Below are 20,526 nucleotides of genomic sequence, written 5' to 3'. Positions count from 1 at the left end.
ATCCAGAGATTCTGTACTCTTTCAGAAGATGTGTAATATAACCCCTACCTTATAACAGTAAAAACATGGATAGCCATAACCTTTTGTCAATGCCAGGAAAGCGTTGTCTCTTAAATGACGGAAAATTACGTCAATGGCGGGGAAAGAGTTTAATATCTGCTAACACTTTATATTGATGGTCCCCCAACACATAACTTTGCAAGTACATGTCAACTTATTCTACTAACCCTAACCCTAATTTAACCTTTAACTAATACTCAAATGAGAGTTAGTTGACATGTATAGTGTCAAGTTAATGAGTTAGTTGACAAGCTGCAAAGTTAGCAGACTGTCTAAAGTGGACCATCAAAATAATCATGGTTTTCAGGATCACTAGAAAGCTTACAGTAGGAGTTTAAAGTAGAGTTTAAAGTATGCAGTAAAGTGGACCTCGAGGGCCAGAGTTGAGAACTTCTGTTTTACATAGACAAGTTACCATACACAAAATAAAGCATGTGGTAGGATTTCTAGTAAGAGACAATCATTTAATTCATATGCGGTGAAGGAGTGTCCGTGGTGAATATAGTATAATATGTTTTAAAATTAAAATTTTCCAAAGTGAATTCCATTTATATGATAATTTAAAGCAGGAACCCCTGGTTGTTCAGGAGGGTACTGCAGGGGGTTTGTGAGATAAAAAGCTAATAATTAAATCATAAATAAATGTAAAAATAAAATACATTTTTAAAATAAAACCGAAGTAGGAGAACCTTCAGATGCAAAACAGTTTAGTTGCTCGAACACTAAAGGAAAAGATGAAAGTTAGCCATGATTGGTATCAAACAATTGAAGCTATTTAAAAGGAGATGTTCATTAGAATAATGAAAACAAACAAAAGACATGTTATCACTTGTTAATGTGTCCTGTATGCTTGCTCTCATCGGTCGGGTTGTTCAGCTTGTAGTAATCCAGGAACGTCCGGGCCACGTTTCTACCCAGCATCATGTCTGTGAGAGGAAATTAAGGGGCCTTCCAGAACACTTTACACAGATAACAAAGACAGATCTACAAAATACACAAGTTGTTGTTTTTTTATTAGAAAAAACTAAATATAAAGTGACCTTCATATGCATAGATATTAGTCTTTTGACTGTTTTATAGTCATTGGTAAAAACTGTGCTGGCATTTTAGTCAAACACCTTGATCCCACTCCAGCAGCCTGTCTCTGAATTCCTAAAGAGACAAGCAATATTGGAATGCCTCCTAGGCCCCGGCACGGTTAGAGCGTCGGATCCCTCGGAACCTTTAAATCTCTGTTCTGACGTGTCACTTTTAATTGAAAAATAAATAAATAAATAAATAAATAAGAGCCCGATTTTCTCCCATCTCGCACCAACGCGACCATTTGCAGTAAATAACTGGCCAATACCCAGCAGAGCAATGCGGAGAGTAAATAAGCGGGACAGGCGAGCCAGCGCTCAGCTCCTCGTGAGGATAAATCAAACGCCTCTCAGTCAAGTCAGCCAAAAGGGAAAAAATGCATCTCATTCCTGCAGTTACTTACAGCCAAAGCTTTATTTAAATTCATGCATCTACTCCACCCCTCCCCCTCCCCCTTTTTTTTTCCACCGTGCCCAAGTTACAGAGCACATCAATTACCAAAAGCACTGCATCAAAGAGCTGTGAGGGCACTTACAATGCAGCTGAAAGAGTGGGAGACGTTTAAATCCAACAACCACAAGCCAGGCGAACGTTAAACGGAAATCATTTTCTTTTAACCTAAAGGAATAGTTCATCCACAAATGAAAATTCTGTCATCATTTACTTACCCTTCGTGTCGTTCCAAAACAAGACTTTCTTTCTTCCGTGGAACACAAAAGAAGTTTCAAATGATGCACTAGCCATTTTTCCATGCAACTACAAATAATGCGGACTCACTGGGGCTTTCATAAAAGTAGTTCATATGACTGCTCTGATGCCATAAAAGAACAATAACTTGGCCATAAAAGAACACACTGAACCAAACATCTTTCCTAGGTTTTTTTTTTTTTTGGGCAATACATGAAAAGTGATGATGTCCAATTAAACAAATTATTGTTTTGTGGAAGTCTTGTCCCCAAAAGTGGTCTGAATGATTCATTTGGACGGATAAGGTTTTCAAATTTGACTCACTGACTCTGTGATTTGGTCATGGTGGTTAATTTCATTGAAGATTATCATAGCTTCCATTTGTGTATGTTGCTCACAAAATATAGGACATATAATGCAGGAGTCATATAAATACATTTGCTTTTGCATGTTTTTTTTAAGCTAGAAAGCTCCATTACACTTTTTTTTTTAAAAAATATCTATTTTATAGGCTTTTATAAAAAAGTTTTTGAAAAGTACATTTGAAGATTTCAACTAAAAGCATGAACGTATGATATAGATCATACATCTATGTGTGTTATGGACTATGATGGATCTCTGTGTTGAAGGAAACTGGCTCAGAATAGATGTTCCATCATGATCTGATAAGGAAGGTTTTCTCCAGCTGTGTGTTGTGGTTAACCGTCTGCTCTTTTGGGGCCGGACACTGTTGATGAATGAACAAAGGGGTGTTATTTTTCACCTTTGGCTGTCAGCCTTTAACCGATGTTCTGAGATGACATGTCTGACTGTCAGGGCTGTTGGAGTGAAACAAGAGCCCTGGAAGAAAAACAAGGTGCAAAGCGATTCAGTCGTTTTTTATTTTTATTTTTCCAATTTCTTCCAACAGTCAAAAATCTCCTCGGCCACATAAATCCCGAGGCCATGGCTGGAATCCTATTATCCAAAGCTGTTAACTCATAAACAATCCCTCTTTGATGGGAACGCACCCACCTAAGGACTTTCTGCCATGTCTCATGCATGTAAATGACATGCACATATTCGCACCTTAAATGACAATTCAATCCATATTCAGCTCTGATTTACTAATGCACTACTGAGTTATTCAAAACCGCATCAATCGCCAAATATAATATGAACATTTGTCAGTGAAATAAACAGGCGCTCAACATGACCTTGATTAGCAGAGAGGTCAAAGCCTCTGTGTTTAAACCTCCCATTTGGTCTCTCGGATCCAGCCGTTTGCTCATCACCCCCTGCTCTCTGTGGCCTCGACAGCCACTGCAGTGTATGGAGTCATTCTGGGTTCCATCCCTCACCCAGCAGCATGATGGGAACTCTCTCCATGACTCCAGCCCCTGTCTTCACACCCCATCTGGCCAGGGCTGCAAACACTCCAAAAACAACAGCTATTTTTGGATGCCAGGCAGGGAAGATGGCACGGTTCACTTTGGAAGGATGACACAGAAGACATGACATGACATGGCATGTTTCTAAAGTGCACCGTATTGATTAAGAAATAACATAAAAAAATATCAAGAAAATGCTTAGCTGGTTTTGCCTTTTATGCAAAATGTGAATAATAATAATAAATTATTATTATAATAACATAATAATAATAATAATTCAAATAATATTATTATGATTGAAATATTGAAAAATATAATAAATTATATTTAATATATATTATAAAAATGTTAATCATTTAAGATAATACTCTGCTATTTTAAAACAAATGTAATAATATTATGATGCAAAATTAAAAACAATGTTGAAATATTAAAATAATAAAACTAATACTATTAGTACTAAAGACACATTTTGAAATATTAAAATAATAATGACAGATAATATTGATAAATGTAAAGTTGTTTGTTTTAAAATAATAAAAAATAACTTTAAATAATCTGAATAATATTATTATGAGAAAATTGTAAAAGGAAAAATGTTGAAATATTGAAAATTACAATAATAGTAATAAATTAATAAATAATTAAGATAATACTGTGCAAAATTAAAGAAATGTTTTGAAATATAATAATAAAAAAGATACTATTATGAAAACGTTGCTTGTTTTAAAATGATAATAATAATAATAACAATAGTTTTTTTTTAAAATAGCATTGTTTTAGAACTTATCAGAATAGACCAGAAAAGCAACCCATTTTTGGTTTTTTAGACCCAAGTCTGGCAGAAGTATTAAACATTGACGCCAAAGCCTCAAATCTCTCTCAACCATGACATCTTTCCTTTGACCTCGTGAAAAGTTTCATGCTTACCCTCTATAAACAGAAACTCTTCCAGCCGGTGTGTGTGTGTGTGTGCGTACGTGGAGCCCTGACAGAAATAGCCAGAGACCCTGCCGTGTGCAGATGGCCTCTCCACTTGTGATGTCACATCATACCCATTTATAACAGGAAATATGTGATGGAAGGTCTGATGAGGAAGAGGAGAAGACTTCATCAGCATCACAGCTGTGAGCAGGACTCTCCTGCACTCTGATTGGCTGTTGGCCACATCCCAGCATCAACCAGAATGCCTAGAACAACTTGGAAGCAGGGGGAAATGCGAGGTACTGCCAGAACGTGGGATGTGGCTTGTGGAGGGCTGGAATTTTCAAAAATAATTCACCGTTCCACCTGGACGGTAGACGAGAGCTGTTGCATAATAATGAGGCATGAAGGTTAGGCATCCCGTGTGGTGAAGTGGTCACGATTGCAAACCAGAAGACAGACCGCAAACATCATGAGGCAGAATTACGCGTCACGATTAATCACTGATGTGAGAGGAATTATAATAAAAGGGAGGAATTTTGTTTAGAAGTAAACAGTTTAAAATCATGAAAATAACCCTATAACCAGGTGTTTTCAGTCATTTTGTATAAAGAAATTACTTAGGAATTACTTAGTTTCTCAAGAAATCTAACGTTTGACTTTTTTATGAAAGTGAAAAAAAAATCTGAAAGTGAACATCTCACCCACATCTTCACACATCTCATCCAACGTGAAACGTATTTGGCCTTAATGCAATCAAGAGTGCTGGATCCTGCATAAATAAGTACCAGCTGACAGTGGAAGCTGTTTTAGGGCACTCAGTTAGTGATTCACCTTTTGAGTGTTCACCGTTGCATCTGTTTTAACCTACATTTCACATCATTTTTTTAAGAGAAGCTGCATATTTTATATCTGGGAGTAACATACAGCTATAAAAATATTCTAAAAACTACAATAAATAAGAAATCTCGCCCCAAATTTGATAACCTCAGTCATATTTTCGTATGTTTTTGTCATCTGCATAATTAGATATAAAGCAGATTATATATTTTTACTATACGCATGAATAAAAATACAACAGTTCAAAAGGCTTTACAGTCTAAAATCTCAGCAGGGCTCTTCACACCATGTTGCAAAAGTCTGGCGGTTTCAGTTAACATATTAATATGCCCAGATTTTTCCCAGATATGTCTTCATACTGTGCAACATATTGTGCAATTTTTAAGCGTTTTTCATGTAAACCTGATTAAAATACAGCTAATTCAATGAAGTCTACATAGAAATTCCATCAGAAACCGATATTGAGATTAGTTTTGCTCTTGCTTTAAATATTGCATGCACGATTATCAAGCAACTTTTCAAAAGCTTTTCCTAAAGACAGCTAAAAAAAGTATTTACAAATTGAGGTATAAAGCCTTTTGCGACTTCAGTTTCCCGTGGGCTTAAATGGGTTAAGCAGTCCGTGTCATTGGTGCGTGTGAGGTTTTTAATGTCATCGCCAAACACTCGGATGCGGGGATCGATTGCCGTCTTTGTTGCGACTCAAGGACAGGTCTCCAAGGGGCTGATGAGATGAGAAGGAGATGGACGTTTCCATGGCCTGACAAATAATTTGTTTACGGGATTGTGTATCGCACGCAAAGGCTCTCACACAGACAAACGGACAATGATGGCCCAATGACAAGGAACAAGGCACCCTGGTCTGGAGCCCGCCGTGTGTTAACAAGCAGACAAATTAGGGACAAGAGTGGCATCAATACAGTGGAGTGACAGGCCTGTCACCAGGGTGTCACAAAGTGCCAATTAACAATGCAAATTAAAACGGTAAACAAGAGCACATAAAGCACGCAGGCATTGTCTCCCCACAGCTCTAACTCCCAGTAAGGACCTTTTGTCCGGCCTTTGTAGGGCGAGACTGAAGTTAACTGCTGTAGAGGACAAACACGGGCTTTGGAATTTCATTTGGCAGGAATTCGAGCAGGAAATTTTAATAATGCTTCATAAGTGCATCAACGCTTCAAGTGCATCTCTGTATTTAATCAAATACATCAATGTGTCACACACACACATGCATCTAGACAGTCTGCGGCATACGAAATGTAACTTGGCAGACCACTCACTGCCATTTTTCCATCAGAGACGGCCCTGTTGTAGTGTTAATAGGGAGGAGATGACCATGGGCAGTGGTGCTAAAGGGCTGAGATAAGCACTCTAGTATGAAGTATTGGCTTTAAGAGCAATGCAGAGGTTCAGTGGCTGGATTGGCCACAGGCCGGATCCATCTGCACCCACACAATCAAATCCATTTCATGCCATAAAGCTCTCAAAGACCAGAACACTGCCGTATCTGATGACCTCTCAAGACAATCTACTCCACAGATAGAGAGTGAGAGAGAAACACATCCATTCCTTCATGACCATTAGAAGTTTCTTAACTCACACTGGAAAACACTGAATCCATCTAAGCCCATCTAAACCATCAATCAAAAAGTATAAAAATAATAATCTGACTGAATACAGGCAACATCTTTCCAAACACTGAAACCAAAAATGAAATTTCTGCCATCGCTTACTCATGTTGTTCCAAACCTGTTTGACTTTCTTTGTTCTGTAACATCATTTTGAAAAGCGTTTTAACTGTTTTAGTCCGTGCAATGAAACCCAATGTGGTCCTAAAAGCATTGTGGTTGTATGGACAAATTATTTTTTTCAAGATTTATGTACCACGTCAGTCATACAGGTTTGGAAAAACATGAGTGAGAGTAAATGACAGAAATTTTTGGTTTCAGTGCTTTGAATGATGTTGTCACCAGTTGTCTGTTTTCAGTCAGATCATTGTTTTATACTTTTTGGCTGAAGGTTTAGATGGGTAAATGATGAGTTAATGATGACAGTTCTATTTTTGGGTGAACTGTCTGTTTGAGTGTTCATAATAGTAAGTAATTAAAATCTTAATTTATCACTGCTGCAGACATGCTACAGTTAATGAGGCATTAAGTGCATTGCAGAGAGAAAGCAACTTTGAAAGCTATTAGCTACTCAGATTTTTAAGTAATTTAAATTCAGTCAAGTTTTTTAAATAAAACAAAAAGTCTCAATACAAGATGACAAAAAGTAGCTAACTACACTGAAGCTGACGTTTGCAATGCTATTATTTGGTATTCAGAATAAGCCCTTCTCTTTACTGCACCTCTGCCAATCAGGCTATTGTTCGGCTGATCTCATGTCAGTCATTGGCAGTTAACTTGAGGATCAACAGGCTACGACTGATGTTTAAGGCAGTTGCCTGATCTGACATTGTGCTGGATCACTTCATATGTACAGGCCATTCTCAAGATAGCACTGCAACATTTAAGCTTGCTGGGTCTAAACCGAAGCGTCTGACACTGAAGGGCGGTGCTTGATTGAGTGGGACTTTTATAGCTTAGCCCAGGGATAACAGCTCTCTCGGTAGCCGTCTGTAGCCTAAAGGACAAAAGAAAATGGCACAGTCGCCATAACACGGCGCATTTTTTCTCTCTCACACTCCTTCTCTCTCCCTTCATTGATGACGAGAAGTAGAAGACTTGTTAACCTGTCAGACTGTAAAGGGCAGAGGCAAGATTATTGTGAATGTCTCTCTGTAACATTCTCCATATCAGATGTCTAGCACTATGCCTAATGCTAATCTTTACCCAAAAGCTAAGCTTTAACCTTAACATGTTGTTTCGTTCAAACACCAAACCCTTAAATGCCATCGTAATTCTAAAGCACAGCTTTGATTATGTCATGGGAAATTTTCACACAGAGGTGATTTTGCCAATAGATGTTTTTGGATAATCCTTTGTTGGTCCTGGAACAACATTCCTATATATACTATCTGAGAGAAATGATCAGTTACTTTAATCAGGTTGTCAAGTTTGGGCAGGCTAACATGAGAAGTTAGCCCTTGCTGGTAGATAGCTTACCATAATTAGGCAGATAGAAAGTTAAAGTTACAATATGTAATTTTTTTCATTATGTATGTAACATGTAACATTAATGTAACATTACATTGATGTTTGTAACATGACTGTGGTATGAAGCAGGTCACGATTGCTAATGAGAGACAGATATCAGCGGATATAAAGGAATAAGGACATTTCATTCTACCGAACTACCCACAAGTGCATTATTAATACTCACACAGGTCAGTTCATTAGATGAATGAAACTTGTGAGGTAACGCAGCGCTGTTTCACTTGGTCTATACTATCACACTAAACTGCATTTGAGTGTGTTGAAAGTTATAATGTTATTCTAAGTGTTAGTTTTTTGGCTGTATAAGACTAGCAGTAAGCTAGATCAACATAACATACAGATCATATGTTAACATTTCATCATGTTGAACTATATAACATTGATTAGTTTTATGTACTTTTGCTCATCTGTCTAATAAAGTACAAGCAAGAGCTCCGTCAAGTCAAAGTTTGTCAGGGACGTGGAGCTCTCGGCATCTCTAAAACGCCATGATATTGATCCTCGTTTTAGTTCTCTTTTTGTCCCAAGTCTGCTTGCCATGGTCCATAATCTTTGAACGAAACAACAATGACAGCGTGAGTGTGCCGCTAGACGTAACGCTGTTGTCCACGTCTGTCGCCATGGTTACTATGGCAGTACAAGAGGAAACCAGGGATAACGCGGATATTACGTCATTGACAGGCGAAAAGTGAACAGGGAGTCTGGGACCTATGTCCGGGACGAGCCATTATTTAAAGTTGGAATTTCTCTGAAATTAACTGCAGTAAATATATCACACTGTGCAATTGATTTTTGGATATTTTATTACAAAATTCTTACATATTGTACCTTTAACTGATTAATCATTGAACAACAAACTAATAGTTTTTCTGACCAATGCAAGTGGTTCAAAATAGTAGTTTTAAAAATAAACAAGCGAAACTGATGGGTTTACCACGTACAGCATATTACATATGTACACAAGAAGGCGCAACATCTGTCTTCCTCTCGCTTATGACGTGTACAGCTAAAAAATCCTTAATTTCATCCATTAGATGACACGGTCTTATTACTGTAATTTTAATAAATCCCAAAGCAAACTTTAATTATGCCATGACAAACATCTTCAGAAAAGGGCAATTAAAATGGATTCCAGCACGGATAGCGCACACCAGCCATAACATGTCTGTACCACAGATGTCTGCTAAACTCAACAAACCAAACTTTACTCAGCATTTTCTGAAGTTCTTAGGACAGTGAGCTCTGAGACATCCGTACAAAGTGATTTGAAAGTCACAGTGAGCTCGCTCCATCAAAGCATCCAGCTGGGTGTTGAACGAGATCCCAGACTCAGTCGGCGCTCACCTGCACTCTAACGATGATGCGTCATCAGAACTTCTCTCCCATTTTTTCAAATGAAATTGGAACAGCAAGACTCGGACAAAAAGCATCCCATTATCCCTCATCAATTAAGTTGTTTGGTTGGAGATAAATGACAATGATTGCGGTTAATATGAGGAAAGTGAGATTACTAACAAAATCTTTCATTAAACTGATGGTTGACATTAGTTCGGACTGTCCTATAGCTCAGTGATTTTAGGAAACAATATAAATAAACAAACAAATATTAGGGTCAGATAAAAATAATTTAAAGGGGTCATGAACTGAGAATTTAACGACAGTTTTGTCTTTTGACAGTTAAAGAGTTTATTAATGCTATAAAATACCCTGTAAGTTTCAAACCTCAAAACTTCCTTGTTATTCCAAAAACTGCTTTTATTGAAACCATGGCCAGAAAACGACAGGATCTAAAAAGTGGAGACTTATGACGTCACAGGGCAGCGAAAGACCGCCTTTGCAGAAGAATATCAACACCTACGTCTACATCACCGCATCTTTGGCAGCGCTCACTGGAGCGTTAGTGAATAGTTACGAGAACAAGAAAAGATCGACACAGGATCAATACCATTACATTCCAAAAGATCCTAATTCTAGGATAGTGTTTTTTCCCCCCCAACTATGTTAATGTCTCAGCAGTGCATTATTTGTTTGTATTTGGTACATTTCACTGTGGATTATTTGGTAAATTTCGGAACAGGCTTTGGAAACAGACTTTTACGATATGGATCTGCCAGCAACGCCACAAACATTTAAGTCATAATGTTTATTCTAATGCCTGATCTGTGATCAGTGATTTCGTTCAATACTGTTTATGCATTAGTAAATCCAGTCAGTGAAAAAACGATCAACTTCACATCGTTTCTCATAGAAGGATGAAAATAATCTTATTTTAACTGTGATTAAATTATATACAGATCATAGAACGATCCCTTTCCAATCGCCCAAGCTGTCAATCACACAGTGCGAGTTATCTGGACACTTGCCAAAACTGAAATCAATGATGCTGTTACACAGCACAACGAAGCTCATACTGTATTTACATCGTGTTTGCATTGTTGCTTGGTGAAAGCATTCGTGAGACTGCAGAAATTGTGTTGCAAAGATGAGATCTCTTCATTCACACGACCAACAGACTGTCTGTCATCTGCTCAATGCTCATCACTGCAACCTTTCATGTGATCTAAAAACTTTAAAAGCTCCTCACGATTTGTTAATCTCAATAGCTGTAATAGTTAAAACGTAGTAAAAGTATTCGAGAGATTTCCACATGTAATGCTAGCTATTTCATATGCAAACATGTCAGCCAATCTCAGCAGTGTGCGTTTACACTGAAGTCTCACAGCCTCTTCAAACAGAGCGTTCAAATCAGAGGCTAAAATCAGGCGTGGAAAAATGCATTTTATTTCTAAATAATGAACATTTTTGATGTAAAAATCATACTAACATTATGAGGGCACCCCAGGAAACATTATAAAATAATCCAGTTCATGACCCCTTTAAATATATTATGTACAAAATATTGATAAATTAAATAATGTACATATTATACAAACTATATTAAGTAGGTATATTATTATATATTATATATACGTATACATGTCTCAAATTTTTATGATGTTTATTTTCACAAGTTCAAAATCTTGTAAAACGGTAAAACGCTAAGTTCCTATTTAAGGTAGGCCTTTTCATGTAAATTATGAGTTTAAAGTAACATATTAAATTTGGTTTAGATCATACACAAGACCTTATAGTGCTATAGCTGATGTATACATATTCATTCAGGGCTTGTCTTACTAAAAGGTCATTTCAAACCACTCTCTATGCTGTCAATCTAAATTCATAAGAAGTCATAACCACCTGCAGCAGTTTCTTACAGAGGCACCTTGCCGCCACAGGCATTAACCAGCTTATAACGCCTGGGGGATGCTGTGACGATAATAAAAAAATCGGTTACAGGTTAACACCGACCGAGTCGGGCATCCATCATAAATTTCTTCAGTTTCGCGCGACATTACAGGTGGTAAATGTTAAATCGTTAAATGTGCTAAATTATTCCCTCAGTGCCGCTGCTCAATATTCCGATATGCTCAGTATTCTATTATGAGAAAAAGGTGAAGCAAAAAATGTGAGAAATTGAGCCATTTGACTGAAGGATCTTTCAATGTCTTTTGTCATGAATGCAGCATTATGGTACATGGTGAGATCTCTATCCAGGTGGTGCCACTGTCAACATTAGGAGTACATTATGCATGTGTGTATGAGTGCGTGTTTGTTTAGTGGGGTTAGGAAAGGTGAATTAATTCCTTTGCAGGTAATTATAATGTTGTCATTGTTTTCGTTTTTACCGGGGAGTGAAGTCATGTCTGTAAAGGTCTCTGCTGATAATTTGCACGCTCCATAGACCTGCCAACCGGCCTGTAAAAAGTGGCATGTCACATTCTGGTAACCTCTTTGCCCCCAATCTTTGCACTACATGCCACGGCAAATACCCTTCCACTACTGAAGGCAGACACCCTCAACCCTCACGTGCCCCACACACAAACTAACACACACCCTCTCCCAGTTCTACAACGTAATAACCTTTTAAAAGTCACACCATGTACAGTTTTTCCTCGATTGTTTGGCCTCTAAAATCCATTCTAGTCTAGACTAACATCTTAAACCATGCAGGGAGGTTTCAGATTTTTTAATGCCAAGGACTACCAAATATGACGATCCTCTTAAAATATAAAGGCAATTTATATTATTAGACTCTTTGATGTTTTTCATTTTACTAAAGCCAAAAGAAATGATTAAAATATTATCTGGAAAATATTATTATTAATTCAAATTATTTTTTAATAAAAAAAATTGTACACTGAAACAGTTGAAGCAAATGGCTTCGAAACAATCCGACACCCGTCTCTACGGTGACCGCTAGTGGTCAGAACAGTGTAAATGCAACAAAATTCCGGGCCAAAAATTGCATAAAAACACCTTTGACAAATCTATTGCAAATTTTTTTATTGAAAGTAAAATCGTTCAAAATAAATGATCTTATCATCTAATAAGATTATCAAGTATCTATATGTTCTTTTATCAATCATCTGTTTGTTTTGTTCTATGAATGGCTCAGCTAAACAGGCCATTAAGAGACTATTAACATTTAATTATTTTACTAATGTTTAATTAAAATGCCTACAAATGTATAAAAATGATCAGAGATCAGGTAAAACCCACAGACACTTGTTCATTGACTCCTCGTGATTCAGGGGTTGACAGAGATCATTGCTCCCAGCAGTGAAACATTACAATTTCGAAGTGTTTCGAAACAGTTATGCCATTGGATGAAATGATGAAGCCTCAATCATAGAAATCACGTGATGCAGTTTGATACACGAACCATTGATTTGGAACAAAAGATTCGTAAAGGTTTCGAAGCTTCATGAAGCAGTATTTTAAAAATTGCCATTACTACTGATTGGTTTCTGCTATACGAGTAGACAATAAGCTCACAGCTCAACCTTCAAAGCATTTGCTGTAGCAGTTGCAGCGCGCTTTCAGAAACCCTCCAGCTTCCCAAGCTCCACCTGTATAGATCTGCTACGGGTAATTCATGTATGCTACTGTATATTGTACAGCAGCAGCATGTCTTACTTGCTCATAGCAGCGTGTCGTGTGTATTGGCAGTAGCAAGTCCCGGACTTACTCTGCAGCAGCATCATAGCAGATCTATTCTGCCAAGACCAAACATATCAACATTTATATATATATATATATATATATATATATATATATATATATATATATATATATATAAAATCATATAAAATTATTATAATTATAATATGTAATGTTTAATAATATCATTAATACAACACATTTGTTATAATAAATAAATATTATTTCTTATAGAATGTGCTATATGTTACTAAGCAATTGAGAAAAATTATAATCTATATTCCTCTGTTTGTGTGTTTGGCTGTACATGTGAAAGTTAAGTTTAAGAAACTGTCATTATACTAAAACATGTCGAAAACCGACTTGTGAGAACAACATTTAAAGTGGTTCTCACTGTATTAAAGGCTCATAAATGTCTGTGTGTGTGCCCAGATGTGTACTACAAATAGTGTGCAAATGATCTCCCACTAAAACATGCAAACGGTTCCAGGTTTGTACCGAACATCTCCCAAAATTCTTCCCGTCCAGAGTGGCAGGTTCCTTTTTGTTAGCTTGTGTTTTGCACACACCTAATAAACAGCACAGCCCACAATCAGCTTTAACCTGTCGCTACAGTACTTCACGGCACAGATGTTTTAAGTGATGGGTAAAAAAATGCTGTTTCAAGGAGAGAGGCCTCACAGGTAAGTTATGACTCTTTCCAGCAAGCTGTAAATTGCCTTTTTTTGTTGTTTCTATCTTTTCTATGTCACTAAGGGAAAATAATCTGCAGGGTTGTGGAGTAATTCTACATGGATGGGTTTCTTATTACCGCGACTAGAGCGGCTGGGCCTTGGAGATGACAGCCCAGCGAGGCAGCAGGCGAGCGGAGAGAAACAGTGAAAGCGATGAGGCATCAGTCAGCAGCTTTACTGCTCGCTCTGAGATAAACAGCCAACAAATAAATAAATTCATGCAAGAGAGGCCTGTAAATATGAGCGTCTAGCAGCTGGGTGCATGACAGAGTGATACAGGGGTGAAATGCTCACACATATGACCGCAGACACACACACACACACACGCACACACACACACACACACACACACACACACACACACACACACACACACACACACACACACACACACACACACACACACACACGCACGCACGCACGCACGCACGCACGCACGCACACATACGCTCGTAGTAAAGTTCAGCGAACCCTTTTCCTATCACTAGAGGGCACTTAAGCTACACACATCTCGGGTTTGCACAAAGAGACCTTTTAGTCATGGAATTCACTCTTTCATATAGAGCAGCTTTCAACATCAGATTCAGATATGAATCTGCACAGAACACCCCAAAAATCACCCACCATTTGCCAAAAGCTCTCTGGTTCTTTATTGCTGTAGGCAGTATTATCTTTTAAAAAAAGGCATGGCTATTTAGGGTCTTTCATTTTAGCCCCTGTTATTATCTTAGCCTCTGTTATTAACTTAGCTGTGAATCCTTCACTAATAATTTGTTAAAAGTACTCATTAAAAATTAGTCCTTCATCTGGTCAGTGCTGGTTGCTGTGCAGTTGCTAGCCGCTAAAGTGTTCTGGGTAGTTGCTATGGCATTACTAAGCAGCTACAATGAGGCTGCTAGGGTATTCTGGGTGGTTGCTAGGGTGTTGCTAGGTCATTCTTGGTGGTTTCTTAGGCATTGGTTGTTAATGAGTTCGGGGTGATTGCTATGCAGTTGCTGGGGGTATTCTTGGTGGTTTTTTAGGCATTGGTTGTTATGATTGCTCTGTAGTTGCTGCAGTATTCTGTGTGGTTGCTTGGGTATTGCTAGTTTGTTAAGGTGTTCTGGGTGGTTACTATGCGTCTGTTAGGGTATTTTTTTGATTGTTTCTATAGGCAATTGCTAAGGTGGTCTGGGTGGTTGCTAGGGTATTCAGAATGGTAGCTAGGCAGTTGTCAAGGTGTTCTAAGTGGTTGCTATGGCAGTTACTATGAGGTTGCTAGGCCCTGATAGGGTATTCTTGCTGGTTGCCTGAGCATTGCTAAGGTGTTCCAATTAAAGGAAAAAAATATTCCCTAAATGAGTCCACCTGGTACTAAAATCCTAGAATTGCCCCTAATCAAAAAATGCATTGTACATCTGCTGGTGTTTGCTCAAAAGTAGGTTTTAAAGCAGGATAAACCTTAATCCTTAGAAATCACCCTGATTGTTGATGAAATTTCCCTTATTTTGGCTCACACCACACGACTTCTCTCGTGTGTCTAACAGCCAACTGGGTCAAAGCCTCGCTCTCTGATAATGTTTCCCAGAAAAATTAAGAGATCAGTGAGTAAGCATTGCTCCGAGTCCCGGTAAATAAGGGGATGGAGTTGTACGACATTTTAAATGCAGGGAAGAGAGCCGAGCTTCAATAGTGTGACATAATCACCCCAGCCTTCATTATTGAACTGTGACACCACCCAGTATGTTGTTCGGTGTACCAACATTGGAGAGATAATTTCAGAAAGTAAGACAGCAGCACAAGTTATTGGCTTTAGTCTACGGAGCAGCAGCATCGATTCTTGATCGCTCTAGTTGAAGTAAGACTCTTTAGGTAAGATACAGTGACGGGGTGTTTGCTTGTCACTGAACAAACCAACTCACAAACAACTTATAACCAACAAGATCCAGTTCCTCTTCAATACCTCTCTGTCAATAAAACGACCTGTGGTTCCTGTATCTAAAGACTCAAAACTTGATCAGTTCACTATGAAACAGAACAAATTTGGAGAGGCGAAACAAAATAAGAAGTTCGTCCTTCATCTGTTCATTTTATCTTTCAGGCAGCAGGAGGTTTCAGGGTCAGAGATACCCGAGGAGAACAGAGAGAAACAGAAGTGTGCAAAGTCTATAAAAACTGGAGAAAACTATCTTTTAGAGTTCCCATTCATCTCAATGCACACTGTCCTAAATCCTTCACAAGTGACTATTTTGAGATGTGACCTGAAAGGTAGCAGACCTCGCTCAAGTATTATTTCTTATAATCAATGTTGAAAAGTTGTGCTGCTTACTATTTTTGTGGAAACCATGATACTTTTTTTTGATTCTTTAATTAATAGTAAGTTTAAAAGAACAGCATTTTTTAAAACATTAGAAATGTCTTTACAGTCACTTTTGATTAATTTAAATGCATATAGTGTTTTAATAGTACACTAAAAAAACAGTGTAGGATTTACTTGGAAACCATTTTCACTCAGAAATTGCTATTAAATTTCAAGTAACACTGAATTAAACATATATATACACACATACATACAGTGTAGAGTTATATTATGAGCTGAAGAAGGACTGAAAGGATACAGCCATCCTCAGTATACGGCACAGGTGAGGTGGTTCCTGCTGTCAGGTAGCTGTAGAAGGAGACCTCCAGCGTGTAGCAGTACGACGTGTCATCCAACAGACCACCCATGAAGCGTCGGCCGGTGCCGGCCTTGACCAGATCACGGTTAAACGTTGTACTGGACTGTAAAACAGAGAGAATAGAGAATAATAATAAGACTTACTTGGGAACAGGGATTTTTTTTTAGCTTTTTTTGAGTGAGGAAACCATGAAAACATCGCTGTGATTGGCTGATAACTCTTTCAATACCCGCCTATCTGCGTGAATGGGTCAAACTAGTGGAAATGGATGGAGTAAACAACACGCCTACTCAGAAATCACCACGTTTGATCTCGTTTGAATATAAATGAACTTGAAATTGCTTGGGGAAAAAAAGATGTGTGAGTGAGCGGTTTTTTAGTGAGCACTCAGCTTGGTTAAATTAAAAGGGCATCTCCAATGAGTATGACACCTGCTGTGTTTACTGAGGATTTGTTGACTAATGGTCCAAAAAGAAGGTGACTTAATAATACATGAACAACAGTCAGTATTAACAAATAAAAGCACAAATATGCTTGTTACACTATTTTTGTATATAGTTATTATATATGCAATGTAAAAACTGTTAAAAATGCTTGAGACTTGACATTTAGTAAGTTGTATTATACTGCATTATTTATTAAATAACTGACTGACTATTTCAGTATCAAAGGCTATGTTCATAGCAATAACACAGTGGAATCAATCGATACATAAATAAAAAATGAATAACTTTATATATAATTAAAATGATTAAATCTAAAATAATCAAAATTATTTAATAAAATAAAATATAAATAAACATGAATAAAGATAAAAAAAAAAAAAATATATATATATATATATATATATATTATAGTAAAAAAATATAGAAAAGAATAATGAATTGAAAATAAAAGAATACAGTATTGTTTGTGTGTTGATGGTCCCATCTCTGGTGTTACACTGCACTAAAAAACAAACAAAACCAAAACCAAAAGAAGGGACCCGCCCACACCCACCCCTCCCCCACCAAACCGGTTTTATTGTACACTATGCTCAGAGTTGCCAAAAGGAGGAAGCGATTGATTGGATTTAGGAAACTAATTATGGATCGCATTGGACTGGCCTGATATTTTATGCCACTTTGTCCATTACAAAAGTACTTAAGTTTGCTGGCAACTTTTCCTTGCTCTCCACTTTTCCTGCAGTTGTGTGCTTGCTTACACTGCACTTTCTGTGCCTTTCCATGGCTCAGCTAGAATGGCTGGCAAATGTTTGCTTTTGCTCAAGAAAGGTGACTGATCTAGTGTCAGTGTGACGTGTAGCTGGTGGCTAAGCGCAGTTGAGACATGACTCTCTCCAGAGGCAGCGCTCCCTCAATATGCCGGATGAACTTTGGGATGGCTGTGTGCTGAATAGGCAGAGAGAAAGGGCAACATGCCAGCTGGAGACCTGCCCTCTATGCCCTCCTGTCACCGCACACCCGCACACGCACACAGACACGCACGCACACAAGCGCGCGCACACAACACACACACACACACACACACACACACACACACACACACACACACACACACACACACACACACACACACACACACACACACACACACACACACACACACACACACACACACACACACACACACACACACACACACACACGAATGCATAACAATGCTTCAGAGAGCTTAGCTTCAAAACACAGAATGTATTAGATCCACAAAAACAGAGCTTAACCTTAAACTGAACACACACACACTCTCATACACACACACATACACAGAAAACACAAACATCATGTGGTGACATTTTTTTCTGTGAGGCAGAGAATATTCATTGGCTGTGAAAAGCGGCTCTTTGTGTAAGTATGAGAGAAGTCTGCAAATTCTAGTTGGGTGACTGGGCAATAAAGGTTAGTCTTCTGCCCGTATTCTGCTGGCTGAGCTACTGAAATGTCACATTTCCTGCATGCTGAAGGTCACTGTTGCAGGCTGGAGGAACTGCATGCTGACAAAGAGAGCGACACCGAGCATAAGGGGCCGCAGGGAGGGGAGAGGGGGACCTCCACAATGGGATCATCACTGGTGTAAAACTGTAGGTAAGCAAAATACAACACTGTGTTGAGGTCACACACACACACACACACACACACACACACACACACACACACACACACACACACACACACACACACACACACACACACACACACACACACACACACACACACACACACACCGCCCTCCAGGAAACAAGCACATCCATCTGTCCATCCATCGACTTGTCTATCCATTCATATCCATATCCATTCATAGTAATTTTTTACTTTATATAGGCCCTGATACAGTTCAAGCAAAATCAAAGAACAGACTGATGTAACTTCATTTCGAACAAAATCAAGCCAAAATTAAGTTTTGTGTTGTAGTTTTGGAATTTGAAAAATCTTCCCAAAGCGAACTTTCTGGAAAACTTCGCTCTGGCTGGTAAACACCTTTGCCGTGAGTATTTCGGGGCCTTAAGTCTATCAATCCATCCAACCATAAAACATACATACATTTATCTATTCATTGATCAGTCAATCTGTTCATCCTTCTATCCATTATATATCCATCCATATTGTTCATCCATTTGCAACCATCCAATCATCTGTCCATTCATTTATCGATACATTTATTCATTACCTATCATCCAAAAGTTTATCTATCAAGCTACAACAAAATTTTTTTGCAACCATCCATCTTAATCAAAACATTATAATCATGATGATGAGATCCTCTGGAAACTATAATGGAACCAAATGAAAAGAGGAACAAGAAAGAAGAATGGTGAAAGAGTGGAAAGGGTGCAATGAGCTGGAAGACACATCCATCCAAACGATACCTATGAATACAGACGAAAAATAAACCAGAAGTAAATTTGTAAACAAACAAAGCAAATAAAGAACAACCAATCTTGTTGATTCATGCTGTCCCATTTTGACATTGAAAACTGTGTGGAAATTACCAATTAATATAGCTGTCAAGTGAAAAATGAGAAGGGGCTGAGATATAGAGGATACGGTCTGTGCCGATGAGCAGACGCAATAATATTTCTCCAGCTCTGTGTTACTAAGGCACTGGGTGCACGGATGGTTCATGTATCTTTTCAGACGTATATAAGCATGTCTTCATCAGCATGCGGTTCTCGGCTCATCCAAAAGAGCTTCACCGTGGCAAATGGTTAAAGTGGCTCTGCTCCTCTCATATAGACACCTCATCAGCAATATTGAGTCTGGTTATTGTCTTGCTCTGCAGAATTGAAAAGGTTACTTCTTGGCACCTGGAAAAATATCTTGTGTTGATGGGCTTCATCGTGGAAACAAAAAATGTACTAATTTATGGGGTGTATTGAATTTTTGGAGAAAATACCAATAACGCTTTTCCATGCGCCGTTCGCTAATGAGTATAGAGCTAAGAGTGAAAAGGCTGACGGAGATGAAATTCAGCCAATGATTTTCTTTAGCTGAAGAAAAAAGGAACCTATCAGTCTAATGGCAGAGAGAAACTTTAAAGTTATCTGGTAACGTCATGCGCAACATTACGCTGCCATTCCTAAATTTGTATCCTACATACAGTCACACATAATGCAATAGTAACATATTAACAATATACGAGATTTTTCACAGTATTTTTCAGAAATGAGAGTTAAGACCCTTTCACACTGAGCGTGACATGATAAAGGCAAGCGAATCGTCCAAGGAATGGAGCTTTCACACTGAACGCGAAAAGACTGATTCACGGCTGACTGAGAATACATTGTTCCTCATTTATGTATCTCGTAGGTTTTCCCGTTTGGCATTAACCTTGTCTGCTGCACAACATACAACAGTAAATTAAGATAAATAAAGTTTGTACTACACAAAAACCATCATCGAGTGCGTGTAATATCTTCAGACTGCGATCTAAATGATTTATTTTGATTAAAAAAACGGAAGACTTGCATTATTTGTAG

At 38.1% G+C, this 20,526-nt stretch overlaps 1 protein-coding gene across 2 annotated transcripts in view; it reads right to left on the bottom strand.

The window, feature by feature from the left end:
* The window catches only part of LOC143732405 (cytosolic carboxypeptidase 6-like), a 370,731-nt gene that overhangs the window by 904 nt on the left and 349,301 nt on the right, over nucleotides 1–20,526 (bottom strand). For both annotated transcript variants that reach the window (XM_077223445.1, XM_077223446.1), the window contains 2 exons: nucleotides 16,491–16,653; nucleotides 890–986 (listed from right to left, as the gene is read on the bottom strand). In XM_077223445.1, the coding sequence (XP_077079560.1) occupies nucleotides 890–986; nucleotides 16,491–16,653 (260 nt within the window). The remainder of the gene's footprint in view (nucleotides 1–889; nucleotides 987–16,490; nucleotides 16,654–20,526) is intronic.

This window comes from Siphateles boraxobius, unplaced genomic scaffold, assembly GCF_051911475.1.
Source record: "Siphateles boraxobius isolate OS27281-9 unplaced genomic scaffold, OSU_SipBor_1 9, whole genome shotgun sequence".
In the NCBI taxonomy this organism is placed as follows: domain Eukaryota; kingdom Metazoa; phylum Chordata; class Actinopteri; order Cypriniformes; family Leuciscidae; genus Siphateles; species Siphateles boraxobius.
The sequence above is the reverse complement of the archived record's forward strand: the minus strand, read 5'-3'. Positions and strand labels throughout refer to the sequence as shown.